The sequence below is a fragment of the Pteropus vampyrus genome, unplaced genomic scaffold, assembly GCF_000151845.1.
Source record: "Pteropus vampyrus isolate Shadow unplaced genomic scaffold, Pvam_2.0 Scaffold286, whole genome shotgun sequence".
NCBI lineage: Eukaryota > Metazoa > Chordata > Mammalia > Chiroptera > Pteropodidae > Pteropus > Pteropus vampyrus.
Genome location: NW_011889067.1, coordinates 778569 through 800876, shown reverse-complemented (window position 1 = coordinate 800876; position 22308 = coordinate 778569). Strand labels below are relative to the sequence as shown.

The 22308-nt window shown below is 41.6% G+C and overlaps 2 protein-coding genes and 1 long non-coding RNA gene across 6 annotated transcripts in view; 1 reads left to right on the top strand and 2 right to left on the bottom strand.

Moving 5' to 3' along the window:
- LOC105302855 overlaps window positions 1-9239 on the bottom strand; it is a 24577-nt gene extending 15338 nt beyond the window's left edge. The window contains exons 1-6 of one of the 2 annotated variants that reach the window (XR_002776436.1): window positions 9208-9239; window positions 7837-8291; window positions 6400-6445; window positions 5923-6050; window positions 2176-2361; window positions 681-814 (exon numbers count right to left, since the gene is read on the bottom strand). This is a non-coding gene — a long non-coding RNA (uncharacterized LOC105302855). The other variant, XR_896869.2, reaches the window with a different exon arrangement.
- TM6SF1 (transmembrane 6 superfamily member 1) overlaps window positions 1-12836 on the top strand; it is an 18576-nt gene extending 5740 nt beyond the window's left edge. The window contains exons 4-9 of one of the 3 annotated variants that reach the window (XM_011376100.2): window positions 968-1050; window positions 1668-1789; window positions 3491-3595; window positions 5335-5427; window positions 5614-5733; window positions 12615-12836. In XM_011376100.2, coding sequence (XP_011374402.2) covers window positions 968-1050; window positions 1668-1789; window positions 3491-3595; window positions 5335-5427; window positions 5614-5733; window positions 12615-12806 — 715 coding nt within the window. In that variant the 3' untranslated portion in view covers window positions 12807-12836. Of the gene's footprint in view, window positions 1-967; window positions 1051-1667; window positions 1790-3490; window positions 3596-5334; window positions 5428-5613; window positions 5796-12614 lie in introns of those variants that run through there. The other 2 variants (XM_023521014.1, XM_023521015.1) reach the window with 2 other exon arrangements.
- Window positions 12837-14151: 1315 nt separating this feature from the next.
- The window catches only part of HDGFL3 (HDGF like 3), a 40991-nt gene continuing 32834 nt past the window's right edge, over window positions 14152-22308 (bottom strand). Inside the window, exons 6-7 of the mRNA XM_023520980.1 lie at window positions 20180-20335; window positions 14152-15363 (exon numbers count right to left, since the gene is read on the bottom strand). Coding sequence (XP_023376748.1) covers window positions 20258-20335 — 78 coding nt within the window. The 3' untranslated portion in view covers window positions 14152-15363; window positions 20180-20257. The remainder of the gene's footprint in view (window positions 15364-20179; window positions 20336-22308) is intronic.

The following is a 22308-nucleotide window of genomic DNA, read 5'->3' as shown; positions in this document are numbered from 1 at the left end:
CACACCCTTTGGGGCGGGATCCTTTCAAGATGGCTCACGTCCAGCTCTGTCCCAAGCATCCCCTTAGCTCCAAGTTAGAGAAAGCCATGCATTCTTTTCTTGCCCCAGACAAGGTTGGGAGTCAGAATGACCTGCTCTGTGCCTCCTCTCCCTCTGATCACGAAGTCAAGGGCAGCTCCAGCTAATCTTTGACCTGTCCTAGGCGCCAGCCTCTCTTCGTGAATGTCCTCAAGCTCTAGGGCACATGTCAGGTGTTTCTGAGAAGGCCTGGGCTCTGCTTGGAGGCTGCCAGTTTCTACGTCTTCGTTAGCTTCCAGCTGGGGAAGATGCTTGCCTGGCATCCTGCTGACGGTCCATCATTGCTCCCCATCACTGCAGATGTGCCTCTTGCGATCTGTCGCATTTGGCTTGGGGGTGGGGCAGAGCAAGCAGCACAAAGTATTCTCCACTTCTGTCCCCTTCTGACACCCTCACAGCCCCTTATGCAGGTGGGTCACGGGGTTATCAGTTGAAAGCACTTTTCATCAACATTGCCTATTAAGATCAGGGGTATATATATGTCTAGCAGCTCCTTCAGCACATGGGGTACACCCCACTTATTATCTTCATCTCTGGGACTCTGGCCAAAACTTCTTTGACACCAGGGAACATCCATTAAACATTCTATTACTTATACTTACAGTGACTTAAGATATGGATCCGGTTTCATTTCTTCTTTGAACCTTCTTTCTCGTCTCACGCGTAGCAGCGACGCAGGACCCCTTTCAGTGAGAGGCACATTGCAGTTAACGGCTCAGTGCGGCAAACCTAATTCCTGTTCAGAAGGACACACAGGGTTCCAAAGTTGATCGCATGTGGACATGGAGTAAATTTTGATTCGCGTACTCTTACTAATTAGAATGGAGATAATACTGCGGGTTTGTGAATAGTATTCTAAGTGCACTAAGCCAAGATTTTTTTTTTACAGGGAAAGTTATAGAACCATTGGTCTATACTGGCTTGGATCTATTACTATGAGTGTTATTGTTTTTGTGCCAGGAAACATTGTAGGTAAGAAACTTTATCGTAAAATTCACTTTCCTTTTCTCAAACAATGGGGATTGTTTTCAAACAGAGAAGCTGTTTGGGTTGTAATTGAACCAAGAAATTCCAAGCTTACCAAAAAGCTGTTTTGCAGTATTTGTTTTCCCCTCTTTAATCTTACCTTTTAAGAAATGCTTTTGAGCAATTTCCAGAAGTGTACACTGAACAATTAAGAAATTTCATATCAGTGATTCCTGACTTTCGAAGGGATCTAGAGGGGGTATTGTCTTTTGATTACACTCAGTATACAAATACTTCTTATAACTCTTATTCTATTTAACTCTTGACCCACTATGAGAAGTTGATAAATGTGCTTGAGAATTAAGACTCTTGAAAACTAATGTAAAGGTTATTCTGCATGCAAGAAATCAGGGTATTATATTAAATATATTTTAAAAATAGTCTAGATAAGACATGCCAGTTAAACACCTAATAGTTTTAAAGTTGACCTTTTTGTGTGTCTCATTAAAAATACTGTCCGGTCCATAGCAAAATTTTAGGTGACGAGATGGGGAGGTATCCTAAATGTTACTTATTTATGCTCTTGGTAAACTTCTGACTTTCTCTTTCTGTCTTTTAAATAGGGAAGTATGGAACACGCATTTGCCCTGCTTTTTTCTTAAGCATACCATACACTTGTCTTCCTGTGTGGGCTGGTTTCAGAATCTATAATCAGCCATCAGAAAATTATAATTATCCTTCAAAGGTGATTGTTATTAAGTTACATGTAACCTGTTCTCAAACTCACAGGGTTCACTCACACATCCACTAGCTACGTGCCTCCACGAACCGGAGTATTTACGGCAGTCAATCAGTGTGACTGTGTTGATTATGCAGCACTGGCTCACACCTTAGTTTCAGTGGCCGACGCTGTCTGACTATGGCTGCTTCCTGTGCCAGTGCTCACCTTGGCTCTTCCCTCAAATTCTGCGTGAGTGTGCCGAGTGTGTGGTTTGCCTGGGGCTGCTGATGGCCTGGAGTTTGAGCATCTGGGCGTCCCTTCAGGAGATACCTATGCATTTACTGCCCCAAGGGGAGGCCGGGGAGATAATGCCCTTCAAGGGGGCACACACAGTCATAGGGTCTGATTACCAAGATGTCCAGGCACATGGAGACCAGCTTCAGGACGTCTTCTGAGACAGCCAAGTGCTCAAGGTGAAACAGAACTGGCCGGGCAGGTACTCTGTTAAGGTCTTCATTTCTGAGCTAGTGACATCTTTCTAAGTTTCTCTTCCTTTTATAAGTATTAGGTCCTTAAGCAAGATCCTTTAAGCAAAACTTAAATATATGAAAATATGAATTACTAGAGATAATCGGAACACGATTATTCATTTTACTAAAAGATTTACCATAGAATTCATCAAAATACATTTTAATTTATAAACATTTCATTTGCAAATATTTAGACAAATGCCATGTAAACCGAGGTCGGCACACTGACAACTGGTACTCCCTTACATCCTTTTGAGGAGTGAGGTGGTTGTTAAAAAGAAAAAGCAAACAGTAGCCCGTCTTGGTCCTCATTCCGCTGCTTTTGAAGGCTCCACGTCAGTGTGTCAACAGTGCTCATGTCATGAGACACACGACTGTTTTTTTTCCCTGTTAAAACACAGGGACGGCCAGGGAGAAATGGACACTGTCACGCAGTGCTGATAGGAACATAAATTCAGAATCGCTCTGCAGAGCAAGTTGGCCGGGTCCTCAAGCTTAACAAACTTAATCCTTTAACCTAGTAATTCCACTCCCAGGGCCCTATCCTGAGAAAATAAGCAGAGAGAAGCTGTCAGAGATTTATGTACAGTGTTGCTTATCACCACCTTAAGGGCAACGTGAAAATGCCTAAATGTCCAATCATTGAAAAATAGCTAAAATATAGTGCTTCTATATGATATTAAGTTTTAGAATTTTGACTTGTGTGGGAAAGTATTTATAATATATGTAGATGTGGAGTTTCAAAAGAACAAATACAAAGTTGTTTATACATTAAGTCCTAATTTTGTGAAGAATAAATGTGTACACACACACACACACACACACACACACACACACACGTATCCAGAAAAATATAGCAATTATTAATAGAGGGTGATGGGTTTATGGTTTATTTTTTAAATGAGCAATCTTACGTTTATAATCACAAAAATGCTATTTCAAGAAAAAATATGAACTCAGAGCTAGAAGGGCCCTTCAAGATCATATGGCCCAATCTGCTCTTTTTGCAGATGAGGAAACTGAGACTCGGGATGGAAAATGATTTTCCTAAAGTTGCATGCCTGCTGGTTTATGATGTGAATCGTGAATCTGCAGAGTTCTCTCATGATCCATCATCACAGCATTTATGTTTTGGCAGATCTCAGATTCTCCTTTAGCACTTTGGCCTGCTCATTAGTTATAAACTCTATTTTAGGTCATTCAAGAAGTCCAAGCGAAGGACCTGCTGAGAAGACCATTTGATTTAATGTTGGCTATATGTCTCCTCCTGGCAACTGGATTTAGCCTGTTTCGAGGCTTGGTAAGAATAGCAAATCAAAACTTTAAATACAAGATCTAGGTCTGTATCTCTATATATCAGACTCCCTAGCACACCAAGATATCCCTCTCATTAGAGCCTGGAGAGCTGGACCTGCTTCCTGCCACTCTCTCACCTGGGCCAGCCCCAAACCTCCCCTCTCAAGGGGGTGGTCCATTCTGGCTGCTTCATCCCACCTCCTTCGGGTCTTGAGATGAAGCTCTAACCAGAAGTTATCTTCCTTCCCCTGTTTAAGGGCACCTGAAAAAACTAGCCAGTAGAGTCTCATCCTTTTGATGTTTCAGATTTAAGTATCTTGGGTAAGGGTGATAACTGAAGACTGCAATAAAACTGTGGCCCATAACCTCTGTGTGTTTTCAGGAGCAGAGGGATGGAGCTGAGGAAGAGCTATCAGAATAAGGAGTCAGAACCCTGGCCACTTAACTAGCTGTGTGGCCTTGGAAAAATCACTTAACCTCTTTGGCCCTGTTTCTTCCTCTCTATAAAATAACAGAATCTATCTTATAGTATTGTTTTGAAGGTTAAATAATGAACATCAGACACCTGTAGAGGGCCTTATATGTAGTAAGTGCTCAATAAATTACTGATGTTACTATTTTTATTGATCAATGAATTCTTCACAATGCCCTCATTTCATGATTTATTCTTAGTAGAAACAAATTAGAGCAGCCAGAATTATATGGTTAATTATACTCAGCTTCAGGGGCAATTACTAGCTGTTCTAAGCCTGCTCCAGGCACTGCATGACCTTTGGGGAGCAGTGGTGAGTGTATGCTGATGTTGTGGATTCAATGTTGCGGAGTTGGCTGGCTGAGTTCGGGGTGAGAAGCTGTCTAAAGGTGTGGAAGGAGAGTCAGTTTACAGGAGAGGCACAGGAAGTGCAGGGTAGAGCAGGGCCACAGGCTTTGCTCGGGCCAGAGCAGTGAAACTGTTCTGATTAGTTTACCGTAATCCCCAAAGTCAGAACAGTAATGGGCCCTAACCGTGCTCCCGTGCAGGATATGCACTGCCCTGTGCACGTGAGAATGTCGGGGTGCTTGGTGGGTGGGGCCTTTAGGTGGTGGCCCCTTTTTACCAACTCTGCCCCTGGCCTGTGTTCATGTGTGTTATCTAGGTGGGACATCTATGACCATGGACATAGGGGACGATGCCCAAGGGAGGTGACTCAAAGGGGACCCAGTAATGTGCCAAAGATACACTTTGTCTATTCTGTGGCCTAAAATCCACTCTGCCATGACTAAACCTGCTGTTCTCTTTAAAGTGGACACAGGAGGTGACTTTGGACTAAAGGACCCTGCTTTCAAATCCTTGTCCTTTACTGCCCCCAAAGGCCATATACTCTGAGGCACTGGACAGAGGAAGGTGCTATTTTTGCATCTTGCAAAGCATAGTAAGACGAGCTTGGAATAGAAAAGCACTCTTCTCCCCGCGGGGAACAGTTGGCTAGTTCTTCCCAGGAAGAGTGAAGCTGGTGATCTAAGGCCAGCTGTGCACTGGCTAGTGAAACCCAGACACTTAAACTGAACACTCAACAGGCACCAGCTCCTGTTCCACTGTTAACCTCTGCTTAATCGCCTTAGAGTAAATCTGATGAGCTTCTACAATAGTTTTTGTTACATAGCAAAGCAGCTTGTGACTAAACCTGGCACATTTAGCCTTATCAGCAAACTTAAGAACCAGGTGTGACTGCATCTCGGTAACGAGTTCATTTCTGTTCTCAGATTGCTTTGGATTGCCCAGCTGAGCTCTGCCGATTTTATGCACAATTTCAAGAGCCCTATTTGAAGGATCCTGCTGCTTACCCGAAAATCCAGGTCCTGTAGTTACAAAGCCTAAGACTTTTCTGAAATCAAGTTCCTCTCTTTAAAATCGGGAAAAATGTGGTCCCATGTAGGAAATGAGAATTAACATTTTCAAAAATGAGAATGTTAACTTTTTGTGCTGTTCTTCAGGTCAGGTTAACTAATAGTTTGCTGATGTTGTTTCTCTGTTCAGTACAGATGCTGGCTTATCTGTTCTATTCTGTCCCTTACTTTGTGGTTGCACTTTATGGCTTAGTGGTGCCCGGATGCTCCTGGATGGCTGACATAACACTGATTCACGCTGGAGGTCTTGCTCAGGTACTAAGAATATGCTCCATTACGAAAGTTTACTGGGAATTTGGCTGGCATGGTTGAGTATCTGAAAAACGTCTCTGCTCAGTATTTTAGGGTAGGAAATACTAATCAGACATGGTGTCCCCTTTTGTTTTACAGCTCTTTAGAAGACACTTCTGCACATACATTACATTTAAATCTCACAGTAGCTACCTGGTAGGTGCGCCATCAGTTGTATAGATGAGGCCCAGCGAGGATACATGCTTTGTCCAAGGTCACGTACCCAGCAAGTGGCACTGCTGTTTATAGTACCATTTCCCAGTCTCTGAGCACCACGGCTACTAAAGGGAATTCAGAGCGGTTATCTTTAAGATGTCTCCCTAAATTTCAGATTTCAGAATTCCACTATGCTATGTTAGAACCAGGGAACTCGTTTTAAAAACACTCTGCTCCTGGGCCTGTCATTCCACTGCTCCTCCTGCTACTTAGCCCGCCTCTGGCTAGGAGCAGGTGCTCAGTGAACAGAACACTGCACTGAAAATTAAAGTAGCTGTGGAATGATTTTACACGGAGTACACATAACAACTAGCACAACAAACTGATCTCATGAATAAGAAAGAAAATTAATTTTATCTTTTATTTCCTTACTATAAAAAACCAAATGAACTTATCTTTTAAAATTATCTTCACCTTGTTCATTTCAAGCAGGCATAAGAATGGGATTTATCCAGATACTCTAGGCATATCCAGTTGACTATGATCATGGCATAGTAATTGTGATGGTGGCAAAAACAAACAAACAAACAAACAAACAACAAAACACTAGAAGGTTTAGAAGGTTGAAAAAAGTCATGGCATTTATGGGTTAGTGCATTTGGCTAGATCCTTCCAGTCTGAGGTACTCTGTAGGAGCTTAACTCCTGTATCAATTGGCCTCTGAGGAAATTGGTTTTGTTATAGATGCCATTTCACTTACATCGCAGAACCCAGCAATGGCATGGAAGAGGTAGTTACTGCATTGATATCAAAAAAGTTGGAGGCACCAGAAGCAATGGCTCCTGTCCTTTCCTGGAAGGACTTAAACTAATATTTATCCTCTTTGCAGACCTCTAAATTCCTGATTCCTCAGGCTTTGGTTTTAGGTCTTTGTTTCCCTATCTTTCAATACCAACTACAAGCTGACGACTTCCAATTTTGTCTTTAGCTCAAACTGTTCCCGGTTAGTTATTTAAATTCCAAACTCAGGCCTTTCACTTGGATGTCGCAGTCATCTCAGACTTAGTGTCTATAACAGGAGTCTTGGTTCTCCCCACAACTGCTCTTCCGTTTGCCCCCAGCTTCCTTGCAGCCAGCAGCTCAAGTTGAAAACTTGGACTTACTAATTTTATATTTCCTATTCCCTCATCTTCTGTATCTAGCCTATCATTGGGTCCAGTTAGTTTTGCCTCGAGTGAGTCTGCTGCCACTGCAGTAGTCTGAGCTGCCATCACCCTGCTTTGTGAGGACCACAAGTGAGATTTCCTTATCTATGTGTGCAAGCACAGGCTACACGCTCTTGGAGTAGCAAATACTCAGTGGCTTAACACAATAAAGCTGTATTTCTTGCTTGTGCGATCATGTGGGATCTTTCAAGAGCCAGGCGAGGCACCAACCTGACCGCAAGGGAGCCAGGTAAATGTGGTCTTCCTGTGTGACGGACACACAGCATCATCTCTGCAAGTTTTCAAAAACCCTCAGAGATGAGAAAGCTGAGGCTATGGGCAGCTCATTACTTGCCTAAGGTCACAAACTTACTAAGTGGCGAACTAGGGATATGAAATCCTGTCTGACCCCAAAGTTCACATTCTTCTCCACTGTTAGCCCTCTCTTCATGCAAACAATTAGCCATGGTACAGACCCCATAGCACAACGTAAGACTTTGTACATGGCGGAGAGGGGCTGAAGAACCTTCGGGGAGTGGGATGCAGTGACACGTGAGCTAGGCTGTGAGCTTTATCAGACTGAGGATGCAGCATAATATGGGGTGTACAGCAGGTCAGAGGGTAGAGTAAGTCTTGGCTTTTGTTTTCTAGGCCTGACTCCCCTGCCTCATTCTGGGGCAGAGGGCCTCCCACTCAGCCCTCTTACCAGGCCCCTTCTTTAGAGGATTCGATGCTCAGAGCTGGACATCTCCTCGACTCTGCACGCAGTCGCGCTTCCTCTGCACGTCACGTGCCTTGGTCTGCCCCATACCAGGCCCATGCAAGAACAGTATTATCAGCTAGGAGGCTGGTGAGAGTGAGGCCAGGTGTTGGACCAGGTGTTGGTCACGTCTCAGAAGACAACTGCAAAGGCCTAGTTATGTGGACAGAGTCAGCCAGCCGTCAGGAGGGTGGGAAGGCTTGGGGCAAATGGGGAAGACTAATCTCAGACTGTACCTGATGGTGCGAACTGCAGCCAGGCACTTCTGAGGGCAGAGTAGACAGCAGAGCATCTGGCAGCAGCAGTGGCAGCTTCGGCCAGAGCCCAGGCCTTGCAGGAATCCTCCGGCTTGTCCATCACTGCTCAATTTGACAAGGTAGCCTGAGCCTAAGGACTAGATCCTGTAAACATCACAAGGATTTTTCTCCTGACCCAGCAGAATGCTGTAATCCGAGAATCACGTGTCTGACATTCCCATAGCTCTTGGCCAGGCTTTAGTATCTACCTAGTCTGAGTGTTCAGCCCAAGTTATAAATCAGTGCATACAATGAGAATGTTGAATTCCAGTCACATGATTTTTCTACTTAGTGAGTACTTACAAAATGAATTTTCATCTTGGGAGGGTATCTGACACATTCTTCATAGAAAGCACTCTCCATGACCTTGACCAGCACCCCTAGCTTGCTAAAACTGCCATTCCTAATTTAGAAGTTTTATGTAATTATGGTTTTATGCAATCATGATCCCATTAACTTTATCAAAACCTGTAGTTATTGAAAGATCCAGTGAATTCCCGAGAGCCTATGTGATTTAATAAGAAAAATATCTTTGAAAAACTTCTAGATCAGTGCAAGTCAACAGAAAACATTGTTAAGGAGTCACTAGTCCCTGATTTCAGGCCATGTACAATTCTGCCACATCTGCTACCTTCAGAAATCAAAAAAAGCAATGAAAAAGTAGAAGAAACACAAATCAAATCAAACCAGAACAGAGTTTACACCAGAGTTTCACTGGGGACTTACTCATAGCCCAAGTGTCTTCTTATATTAAAACCCTCCCCATAGGATTAACTTGAAAAGTATTACAGGCTCTTTAGATCTACTCATTAGCATTTTCTATCAATTGAAGAATTTTTCTCTGCTAAAACATCACTGAAAATGAAAAGAAAAAATCAGAGCCGATATAGTCCAAATGGCTAAGAGCATTTCTGGAGGCAGACTGGCTCGAATCTCAGCCGGCCCCGATCGGCCTGGGGACCTTGCTGCTTCTCTTGGGTCCTCAGTTTCCTTTTCTGTAGAGTTAGGATAATAACAGTACCTGATTGATGGAGCTGCTGTGAGGATTAAATGAGGTCACACCTGTAAAAGGCTTTGAACAGTGCCTTTGAACAGTGCCGGGTACGTAATGACCTGGGGACCATGTTGCTACTGTTTCTGTTAGAAGAGTCCCAGGAAGAGTCTGGAGGGAAAAAGCCTTCTGTTGCTCAGAAGATTCACTCATTAACCTGTAGCTTGTACGTTGTGCATAATCACCTACAGACTGGAGAAAGCAGGAGAAAGCTCTGGGACGGCTTCACAGCGGGATTGGCAGGCAGCCTGCCCACGGCCAGGTAACACCCATAGCCTCGCAGGCAGGAGTAGTTGTGCTGCGGTCGGGCGCTGGCCTTCCCGTCTGGGCTGCGGACCCCACTCCTAGGCCACGCAGGCGCCATGCCCAGGGTCTGGAGGCTCCTCTGCAGACAATCTGGTTATCAACAGAGCTGACTGCTATGTCCTCCTTTACAGAGACCTTTAAGTATCTGGAAGGTTTAGGATAATTGGGATACTAATGCAAATCTCATTTCTATCACTTGCTTCTGGTGTGATTCATCACTAACCACCTTTATTATTAAAACTAGACTTTGGGTTTAATATCTCTAAAAGCCTATTACCCTTTAGTGGGGACAGATGGTCTTGAAATTGTCAAAAGGTCAGCAAGGGGACCTGAGAACAAAGAGCCCAGGTGTCAACAAAGTGGAGCACAGATCCTGAACAGGTATTTCAACGGATTTTGTATCTGTGTCCTTGGAAGAGCCCATTGTGCTTAGCACGGTCCTAAGCTCGCCACAAAGAGCCACTCACTGCACCCGCATGGCGACCCTGGGAGGCCGGCTCCGTCATTATCCGACTTTTACAGATGAGGAAGCCAAAGAGGTTACATACCTAACACAAGGCCAGACCGTTGGTTTGTGGTGGAGCCGGACTGGACGCTGTGTCTGCTTCCAGATGCAGTGTTCTTAACCACTAGACTATGCTGCTCAGAACGCCCTACGGAACAATAGCACAGTCCTGATTAGCTGTTTATACTGTGTCGGCCAAAGAGCCTGGCTACTGTCCCAATGTTCACATTCACTTCTGCCTGTATTTATGTGGACACATGAAACTCTTTTCAGTTCTCCTTTCTGGAAACAGGAATATGATTTTCAGTCACCCCTTCCAGTTTCTCTCTATAAATATAAGACAACTATTAAAATTTAACCTTTCTTTGCTTTTATCACCCCATTTTCTATCCCGATCACCCACTCTAAGAAAAAATCAAAACATATAGATGCATTGGGAGGAAGCTACGGTTGGGTGCTCACTCCGCTGAGGTGTGGCCGCCATAAATACACCATCAGAACTATGAAAAGTACCAGAAACTACACGTAACTGGCCTTGGGCTTCTTCTCTCACGTACAGACGCCTCCTGATTAGAGTATGATCTTTGCCCCTTGCTCAGTAACTGTGAGGAAAAAGGCCTACTAAAAACGAGTATAAAAATAGAGAAATGCTTTGTAGAAGAGCTTTTTGTATTTTGACAGTCACAAGACCATTATTGTAGAATGTTTATTGAGCTCTAAAAATGCAGTCGGTGGCACACAAAACATTAGACGCAGTACCTGCCCGGTGGGCTTACAATCTAATCTAAGGACACGATCATTTCTTAATGTTGCCGTGAGTGTGCTGTTTGTGAAAATGAGGTATTAACTGCACCGCGAGTGCAGGAGTGCCTGCAGAATCGCTGACTTCTGTGCCGGCTTCCCCATGCAGTAGGCATGGTTACTCATGTTACCCATCCTCTCAAAGTACGGTTGGCATCTCCCTAAAGGCAGTGATTTTTGTAATGTGTGCAAGTGTCTATAAAAAACACCAAACCCACATTTCTGAAAATCGGTGTTCAAATCTGGCCTCTAGTACAGAAGAAAAAAATCGGTTATGCAGTCAGACAAACACTGTTATTCCAAATAGGCCCTAGGGAAAAAGAGTGACAGGGACCAAACTCCCCTTCAGTGTTCCTAGAACAACCACAGGAGGGGCAACTCAGGGCAGCCTCTCAAATGCCATTTACTCTCACAGTCCAGAGATGAAGGGCGCAGCAGTTGCTGGGCTGTTTACCCATCTGCCTTGGGGGAGGTGCGCGAGGGCCTCACGGGTCACAATGCAGGTGTCCTTGGCAACACACCACGCTAATTTAATTTCTATCTCCAGAGAGTGGCAAAACTGTACCAAGCGTCCCCAGAAAGCGTCAGTAATTTGTAAAAAGGTAGCCTGCTAAAACATCTGTCACTGATACAAATCCATAAACATGCTGCTTATGAAAGCTTGTCCTTTTCTTGTCATAGTAAAGTCCAGTGTTCGGCAACACCTTTACCTGTGAACCACTTAGCAGAATAAACTGATTCTATATGGAAGGAAATGTAAGATAACTGACATATGTTTAAAGCAAATTAGTTTTTCATTCTTATTTGTGCCTTTAGATTCTTTTGTGTCTTTACTTTGATCCTGATAAACTAATAATTCACCACTTATTACAGTTAGATTCCCAATTCTTTATTCATGTATATCTTGAATTTCAGTAAGATAAGAAAATGCAGTCTCCAGGGTTGTATTTTGTAATGATACAAGGATCCCGAGGAAATCTTCTCACAGAAGCATCTTCTAATACAGATTTTCCCCTGTACTTATGAAAAGTATCAAAAAAGACCAACCGTGACATTCTGATGTATGTTCTAAACAAGTATAGAAGTACAAATGGGAAGCCCCTGCCTTTCTGTTGTGTAAGCTGACCAGCCATACTTCTAAATCAATGATAGTTTGATTTGAAAGGGCTGCCTGCAGGTACGTTGGTCATTTATAGGAGTAACCGTAGTCCTATCCCCATGGGTGCTGGTAACAACCTTATCTTACACAACCCTTAGCATTTTTTAAGTTGCATAGGGAACAAATACGTGAATAAATAAACAGACAAAAATACATAATAAAGGGTTGTGAGCTCTTGCTCCAGGAGTAAGTGAAAGACCGATAAATGAAACTGAGGTCCTCAGTGCTTCTCAACTATGTACTTTCTTCATTGGAACACATTTTGGGAGCCACAGCTGAGTCCTTATATAGGATCTCCAGAATGCAGACCAGAAAAAAACTGAGACTTTACTCAGATTTTTCTGTTAAGTTGAACTAATGTTTGATATGGGGCACTGGATGGGTTGAAACGTAGCTGGTAATAAAGCCATGCTAAAGAGGGTATACTCTATTTGAAGTCATGTCAAGACTGACCCTAAATTCACTGAAATACTGAAGACTATGGATTGTTTGAAAGGACTGGTTTCGAGGGCAAAGGAACATGGTCTGAATGAATCATTCAGACCTCATCGTGCGTCCAGCTGAATGCAGACTTCATGCTCACCCTCTTTTTCTTTAATGCAACAGGCTCAGTTTTCTCACATCGGTGCTTCTCTTCATGCGAGAACTGCTTATGCCTACAGAGTCCCCGAAGATGCGAAAATCCTCTTTCTAGCATTAAACATAGCGTATGGAGTTCTTCCTCAGCTCCTGGCCTATCGCTGTATCTACAAACCAGAATTCTTCATAAAGACAAAGGTGGATGAAAAAGTTGAATAAAAACATTATTTCATGCTGTTCTTCTCTAGTTTACTGACTTTTGTTATGCTGGTTCTGATATTTTGTCCCATTGTACTCCCTTCCCATAGAAGAACGCTTAATACATAAATTCTTCTTTTGTACTATATGCGTGAGCTATACATAGTATTATCTGGGTAAATTTTTTTTCGAATGAAAACTGAAGCTGAGCAACTTTTTGTTTAAAGAAATATATTCAAAATTCTTTGTGAATAAATTTGACCATCTATCGCAATACTGTTTGCACATATTAAATATAACTGTGAAAAATTACAATTTAGCTCCTGTAACAGTGAGCATGGAAACAAAACTCTTCAAAAGTGAATATGGTTTATGCATATTAAAAATTCAAAATAGCAGAGGCTGGAGAAATATTTTTTGCATATAAGATGTATATGCTTATCAACATCGATATAAAAGGCAAATTACCAAGTATTTTTAAATGTTATTTGAAAAATGTTTTCCCAAGGAAAGTATATTATTTACTGCTGTTACTAAACTTTTTTGTGAGTCTAAAGAGCTAAGGAAGGATAGATAACTTTATTGTTATCTTTAATGGAATATTTGTTTTATTGGTGACTGGAGATATTTCTACTGTATTTCTCTGTATATTTTTAATAAAATTATTTTTGGCCTTTTATGAAGATAAATCTTATTAAATTTGAAACATTTTATATCTTTTTCTGAAAAAGTTTTGTGGTGTTTGGGCTTTTCACTTACAAAATTTATCAGTAATATGTTCCAATTCAAAATCCCATCTACATTCTCCTTATGTTTCAGTGTGAGCCATGAAGAGCCCTTTTGATGAAATAATTAAATTTCATTAATTTTAAATTAAAATACTGAGAATTAAAAATACTTTTTAAGGAAAAAGTAGATTGTCATTCCTATTTTTAATGAACTTTTCATATTTAGAATTGTGAGTACAATAAAAAAAATCGATATTTGCTAAGTGAGAGAAACCCCAAGTCCAGCTGCCTCCTCAGTGCCCTACAGTGATAATGGACTGGTGCTTTCATGCCCTCGGCTGCCATCATCACCGTCACCATCATCATCATCAATGGTCCTAGGCTTTTAGAGCTTTCACATTTTCTCTTCATGTTATTTATTAGCTCTTCACCAAAATAAGAACACTAAAAGAAAATGAGGTTCAAATCAATACATGGATAATGTCAGGTGTCTGAATTTAGGGTCCACTGAGTTGGTAAATATCTTAGATGTACATGCAATCATGGAGCCTTTCCTCTCCCTCCTCAGTGTTTACAAAAAAACCTCTAAAACCCAGAGAGTGTATAAAAAGAAAAAGAAAACCCTCACCTGCACTTGATTCTATTGTCAATTTGCTGTTAACAAATTTTGCTTTAATATATGAATTACATTAATACCTCACATTACATATATAAAGCCAAATTACACTAACTTAGTTGTTTACAACCTCAAATCTTACTCCCAGTACACATTCCAATAAATTTATTCTGTAAAAACAATACATTTTTTTGTTTTTGATTTTTTTTTTACAGTAAACTTTCAACTACAAACCTCGAATACGCGAAAGATGTTCCAAGGACAAGCATAACAGGATTGATAAAACCCAAAACTGACTAAATGTGTTCTCACAATAGAAGCTGGCATAAAAATAAATAAAATTCTCTATTATCACAATAGCAACAATGTACACGTAATGATGGTTTGTGGATGGATAGTAACTATTCTAGTTCTAGTTCTGAAAGAAAACAACAAATCCATTTTAAAAGTCTATATTTAAAAGTCAATGCTTTGTCTGGTTTCCCATAGGGCTACTGCTGATTCCAGCTTTAAAATGGAAAGTACCCACCTTGAGTGATTCGCTCAAACTGTACTGGCAGTGGGAAAAAATAAATGTTGCCTTTATTTTGGAGTAACACAAAAAGACTCACTGACTTCACATATAGAAACTGAGTTTGAGTACATAACGACATGAGTTTTGAGAAGTATAAGCTGTCAACTAGCTATTTCTAATACAGAATAGATATTTTACAATATGATTAAACTTTACACATGGCCTCAAAACTGAAGGACGATCCTAATTCCATCTTCAATGTGCCAGCATTACGTATCTAGGAATGGTTCCTGGGTTCTGTTATAGAGAGGAAACACGCATCATTGAGTGGTCATTTTTAAAAAATGCGAATTTATGTTTAACTGAGTGTTTGGTGATGGTGGAGTAAAGGCAGGAGAATTGTGAACTTAACTGCCTTGATAAAAGGACCCTAGACATGTATAAGTTTGTGCAAAAATCTTGATAATCCTTAGTGGTTAAGGGCAACTTCATGCAACCAAATAACATGAAATTAAATCAATAACCTTAAAAAAGGCTCAATGTCTTTTTTTTCTTTCCCCAAACACAACAGAGAGGAATGAATAATGCACATACAAACTGGGGCTCTGTCAATGACAACAAGGACTGTGTTGGTTCATATCAAATCCAAGAATATTAGACAACCAAACGCACAACCTTCTGGTGGTTTCTCTTAATATGCAGCATTCACGGTAGTTAGGTCTGTGAAAAAAGAAAGACAACAAACCGTTAGATGACCGAGGATACCAACAATAAAAACTATCCACGCCCGCGCTATACAACTGGACCTTCTGAGGTTCCCACCTGCACCGCAGCACTGGCTACGCCTAGCAACATCAACCAGAGGCTCTGCTTTACACCTATCGATGCAAAAAGCCAAAGGAACCAATAGGACATCTTTAGTGCTCCATTAAAAAAAAGACAGGAAAATAAATAAATAAATTCCGCCTAATGTCTGCAGGGCACTGAGTGCAGTAGTGTGCCCTGCAGACAGCAGGCAAACTCTAGGACAGTGTGTTGCCGGGACACATACAGTCAATGGAGAAACAGGTCACGCATCTTTATGAGAACTGTGGTGCCAGAAAGAAAGGCAAGCTGCTGAAAATTTAAAAAGCATTTGGAGTATGTGCAAATTATTCCGTATAATATTTACAACTTAATTACTGTGACATATGGCTCATAGAAATGCAAGAGTTGACAAAATCAAGATGTAGAAAAAGAAAAGAAGCTTAGTTTTCTTTTAGAATTTAGATGGCATCCATGTGACAAAGACAACATATTTCCATTTCCTAAAAGAATGGTATTTCAATGTGGGTCTCACTTTAAACTGTGTCAGGTTACATTTTCCCACAGGGATGCTATTTTTGTTTTCTTTATCATTAACCCAAATACATTAAACCCCCTAGTAACGGTCTCAAGGGATGAATGAAAGAGGGAACTCAGGCCCCAAATATTTTTTTCTAAAGACAGCCCGCTTAAGCTCTTTACTTCATTAAAGTGGACGAATGTGTTTGTAAGCACATATGTGCTCACTCGTGGCTATGTTCTCACTTATAGACCCAACATCTATATTGAACTGTACATGATACTGTATATGAACGATTCCAAGACCTCCAAACAGGAAACGCTGCTAAACCTGCCATCCCTTCAAGTGGCAGAAATGTATTTCTTAGCCACGGTTACTACCAAAATGAGGCCAATCTTACACAGAAAAAAAAAATCACATTTAAAATCTGTGAACTTGCAAAATGCAGTGCTTAGTGATGCCTAACTATTAACAAATAAAAGAACTAGCTATAAGATTATACTCACAGACTTTGAAGGATTTTCCTTCCTTAGGAGGAGGAAGACATCCATTAAAACAAACTTCTTTAACATGTCTTTTTAGAAATGTTAACATGAAAGGCAATCCTATGTCAACACTGGTAGAAAATTCATAGTAACAACTACTCAATCCATATTGAAGAATATTTTTGGAACAGACAGTCCTATGCGAGCCTCAGAAAATTATTATTGCCCCAAACAAAGTGAAGGTGGTACTAGAACATGACCACGATCGTGTGTGCGTGTGTGTGTCTGTCTGTCTGTCTTTAAACAAACTGCTATCAAATGGGTACTTATAAAAGCAAATTATGAATCTGATTTTTTTAAACTTCTCATACCATAATCACTCTATCTGCAGCTATGCATCAAAAAATATCTTGCTAATTCGCAATAGCGTATATTCTGGACATAAGTGCTCTGAGGGTTTGCCAGACAGGGAGTCCCCTGCAAGTGAGCAGCCAGAAGTGCTTCTTTGTGCACAGGTTGCGACACCCTGTGCCATGCCACCCCTATATCAGATAGATGGCCAGCTAATCCAATCAGATTCTCTTCTGAGGCATCTGAACATAAGGCCCATGGAAAGGCTATAGGGCAGCAGTGAGTTGAAGGACGCCCAGAACACAGCAAGCAGAAGTTACAAGGTAGTACTGGTCATAGGTTTTTCCATGGAGCGCCATTTATACTTGAAAAAATGATGACATAAACTATGATTATTCGGACTTGGGTATTGGGCACTTTGTCAAAAATAAATGAAATGAGAGTATTACTTCAAGGAAAACAACCGGCAGTATTTGTTGCCAATGATAAAATTTTAGCTTTTGAGTAAAAACTAGAACTCTGGAAAACTGAAACCTTCCACAACTGACAGCTTTCCAGTATTTAAAGATTTTTCTGACATGATAGGTAGTGACATTACAAATGTGACTTAAAATATTTTATAATGAAATGGATATATTTACAATGAAACATTTGGAAAACATGAATAACTCAGGGAACCAATATTTTCCAAATGAGTAAAAGCTATTCCAAGTGCCAGAGAGGCCAAAGGATTTTAAATTAATGGAATATATAAAAATTATAGATTCCACATTACAACTAACCTTTGAGAAACTACCACTTAAAGAATTGGTGTAATGTCAAAGAAGAATATCCACGATGATCTGAAAAGCCCATTAAAATACTTATATGCATTTTACAACTACCTGAGGCCAGATTTTCTTCATATAATTCAACCAAAATATATCACAACAAACCAAATACAGAAGCAGATGAGAATCCTGATGTTTTCTATTAAACCAGATTTTCCAAGTGTAAAAGAATATCATATTTCTCAAAAAAATTGTTTGGAAAATACAGTTATTTTTCATAAAAATGTGTTATTTCCATTAAGTAACAAGTTTATTATTATTTTTAAATGAATTAATAAATGTCTTAAAAACTTTGTTTTCATTTCTAATTAAATAAATATCGATAGCCATAACAAATAGCTATAACAAAGCTCTTTGGGGCCCACAATAACTGAAGAGTATTAAAGGGGTCCTGAGACCGACGAGTTTAAACAAAGGAGTAAATGATAAGAAACGAGGCTGGAAAGATAAACTGGGTTTGCAGTGTGAAGGTTGAAATATGCTGAAATAAGGAGTTTGGGCTCGTCTTGAGGACGATGGGGAGACACAAGGAGGCTGCACTACTCAGAAAGAACACACCTGAGTGTGGGCTGGACCTTGTGACCTGCTGCTAATGAACAAAATGGGGCAAAAGTGATGGGATGACACTTCTGAGATTAGATTACAAAAGACAGACTTCTGTCTTGCTAGCCCTCTCTCTTGCTGGTACTTTTTTGCTCGCTCTGATGAAGCCAGTTGCCTAGCTGGAGCTGCCTTATGGAGGGAGTCATGTGGCAAGGAACCACGCAAGGCCTCTGGCCAACAGTTAGTGAGAAACTGAGGCCCTCAGTCCAATTGTGAGGAACGCAGTCCTGTCAACAACCACGTGAATGAGCTTGGAAGAGGCCCTACCCTCTACTTGAGCTTCAAAATGATTTAAGCCCCTGCTATTACTTTAACTGCCGCTTCAGAGAGACCCAGAGACAGAAGACTCAACAAGTTAGGCTTGTCTGGATTCATGATCCACAGAAAATGCTAGATAATAAATGCTGTTTTAAACCACTACATTTGGGGTAATTTGCTTAATGGCCATAGATAACATAGCAGGTCCAAGCCCATCCACACATGGTGTCCTGGCCACAAAGAGTGACTTATGCTTTACAGCAGCAGGAATCAGGAGGAGAGCTCCAAGCATTCTGGTGCCTGCCTCTCAGGCTTCCACTGCAGGAGTGAGGATGGAGCCAGAGAGCCTCTAGAACTAACAAAGGCCCCCGAAATCTGAGGGGCCCCTTGTAGTACCTTCCTCTTCTTCCCTTACCAATACTCACGACCTCAACACTACCACCTGCCTCGAGACCTGAGCACTGTCTTTATGACCTTGATCTCTGCGTTACTTCAGCTACCACAGGGTGGGCTCCGAGCACCTGTCACTGCCTGGACTCTCATCCCCAGTCAGCTCCAACACCTCATCACTCAAACTCTCCCACCCGACCCACATGCCTATCTTCCACGGAGACCTTGGAAGCCACAGTCCACCAACAGCAAATCTCCCACATTTGCAGCTTGCATTTCCAAGATACTCCACTCACCCACGTGCTCCAACTGAAACCCAACTTCCCGTGAGGATAGTGCTGCTGCCTCTCCTGCAACCCCCTGCACTGGCAGCTCTTCTCTCTGCCACGGCTCCTGCACTCCTGGCCCCGGGGGTGCAGAAGCTGTCCTCTTTGATCTTTACTACTTATTTCTAAGTGACTGTTCTTTTCCCGTGTTGCCCCGCCCCAATCCTCCTAGGTCTGAATCTCAATACTGTAAACTACTCCCCCTCCTTACTGCATCATCTGCAGACTCCCTGGGCCACTGCCCCTTACTCCTTAAGACCTTAGCTCTGGCCCACTGTCATGTGATATCACAACAGCTGGAAAGTCGACATGCATGTAGACTGTCTTTGCAGTACGCTGATCTCTCAGTTACTTGACTCTCTCCTCCAAAGACCTCGTCCTCCACCCACCTCATTCACATGGGTGTTTCTTAGACAAGTGATTCACAACCACTGGGAGTACTTAGGGAATACGGTTTTATTTAAGTCACTGTTTTGGGGAATGCAAAATTATGGGAGCATTTTAGGTTGTCCTTAGAACTTGGGGGTTCTATGGCATTCAACGGGCAGGGGCTAAGGGCACTAGATGCCCTGTGCTGTGGAGATGCTCACACGGTGAAGAGCTGTCCCACTCAGAACATCGACAGCATCTGCACTCTGACCAGCTGCACCTGCCGACCCCTCCGTCACTCGATCTGAGCGTCTCACTCTTCTGTCACCAGCTCACTCCTTTGTCTCGTACGCCGATGCCAAGCATTCTCTGATACTGCGAACCCGTCGGCCCCACCCTTCCTTGTGTCCTGCTCCCCTCGCACACGGTCTGGAGCCCGCGGCCCGTGTTGTGATGGTTCCCTTCTCGTACCCGCCCTCTGCTCCCTTGCTGCCGACCGCCTTTACTCCCTGCGCCTCCCTGTGACTGCACGGCCGAACATGCCTGGAGAAGACACACCACCGTCCTGACTGTTCTCACTTGAAATCCATGACCACTGACCTCAAGCGGGCCCTCGCCACTGCCTGGCAATTCAACTTCCTTTCCCAAGTGCGTCCACTCTTCTCTTCTTCTAAGTGACTATTTTATCCCTTCTCCTCTCTCTTGAAACTTCCAATATTTCTTCCTGTCCTCACTCTCAAATGTGGACCCTGTGTCCTAAGAAAATAAAAGTAATCAGATGAGAACTTTGAAAAGCTCTCACCCCAAGTACCCACTTACCCACATCTGTGCCCAAATACTCTGCCTTCCCTCCTGCTTCAATGGATGAACTGAGGTAACCCCTCCAGATGTGCACCACGTCTTATGCCATCCTGCCTCCCAAAGAACTCTGCTCTGGCAATTCTTTCCTACGTTATTATTTTGTGATCACTCCTCATTCACAGCATTCTTACCAGCATACGTGCTGCAAATTCTCCCATAAAGAAAATAAGCCCCTCTTGATCTCCTATCCTGGCCTCAGACTATTAAGTATTTGAAGAGAAGTTTAAGATTAGGCTACTAGCCCTGTAAGATATCAGGACTCGTTATAAAACTATTATAATTAAGAGAGTGTGGTACTGACCAAAAACAGAATAAAGAACCCAGAGAGTGGGCCATGGCTATATGACACGTGACACTGCAGATCAGAGAGGAAAAGAAGAACTATTTAACAGATGGGACTTGTTCAAATGGTTATGCTATGGGCGAAAACACAACAAGATCCTATATCATGCCATATACGAAAATCAATTCCACATGGATTAAACACTAAAATGTTTAAAATGAAACTTTATAATTCTAAAACGAAATATAGAAGAATATCTTTCTGACCTTGGGATAGGAGTAGATTTCTTAAACAAGACAGAAAGATCTAACCATAAAAAGAAGTTTGATACATCTGACAATAAAAAAATTAAGAAAGTCTGTTCACTAAAAGGTATCATAAACTGCATAGACAAGACTTAGAGAAGACAGCTGCAATGCTTCTGACCACTCACGTTAGTTTAGTTAGAATCCAAAATATATAAAGGAGTCCTACAAATCAATAAGAAAAAAAATGTAATAGGAAATGGGCAAAATACCCCAAATCAAGCACTGTACTGAGAAGGAAACATGAGCAGTCAAAATTATGCTAAAAGAAGCCCAACCTCACTATTAACCAAATAACTGCAAATTAAGACTATAATTTTACATTCACTATACTGGCAAAATTTTAAGGTCTGACAATGCCAAATCATACACTGATGGTGGGAGTGTACACTGGTCTGACTACGTAAGAAAATAATTGGGCATTATCTTGCAAGTTAAAGACCATAATCTCATGACTCAGCACGCCCAGTTCCAGTTTAGACAACCTAAAGAAATTCTTACATATGTGCACTAGGATGCAAATGTGAGAATGTGCACAGCAACACTCTTCATAATTGCAAAAAGCTGGAAACAACCAAAATGGCCATCAACAAGAGATCGGATATATCGATTGCAGTATAGTCGTAAAACTGACTACTGTATAGAAGCAAAAAATGAGTAAATGACAAATAACCACATGAAGGAATCTTGGAAGCATAGCAGCAAGTGTTGCCATTGTTTAAAAAGCCCCAAAATGAGCAAAATTAGACAATTTATAATTTAAATTTATGTTAGGTATGGACTAAAATTTTGAAAATGAAAGGAAATAATAAATATAACACTAGCGGTCATCACCGGGCAGGAGGAAGACAGGATGGGGAAGAACATGTAAAATACATAAAATTATTGTTATATTTTAGTTTGTCGGCTGAATGGTAGAGTCGCTGATACTCAATACAATATTATGTTTATTACTTTACATTTATATTACATATATTTTTGTATGTAACAAATATATTATTAAAAACAGGTGAGAAAAGGATGCTCGTTTGTACTAGCTGTGTGACCCCGGGCCCATCCTCTCAGCCTGTTTCCCCAGCTCCAGAACGGGGACAGTATCTGACACCTACCTCCTGGGGTCTGTGTGAGGATTAAATGAGATACTGCACCAACGGCATTAGCACAATATATGGCACATCACTGAAATGTTAGCCGACACCACTCGACTCTCCTCCTAGTGGCACCTATTTTCTGAGGTGCTTTCAAGATAGTCAAGTAGAAATGGTATCATTAACATTTAG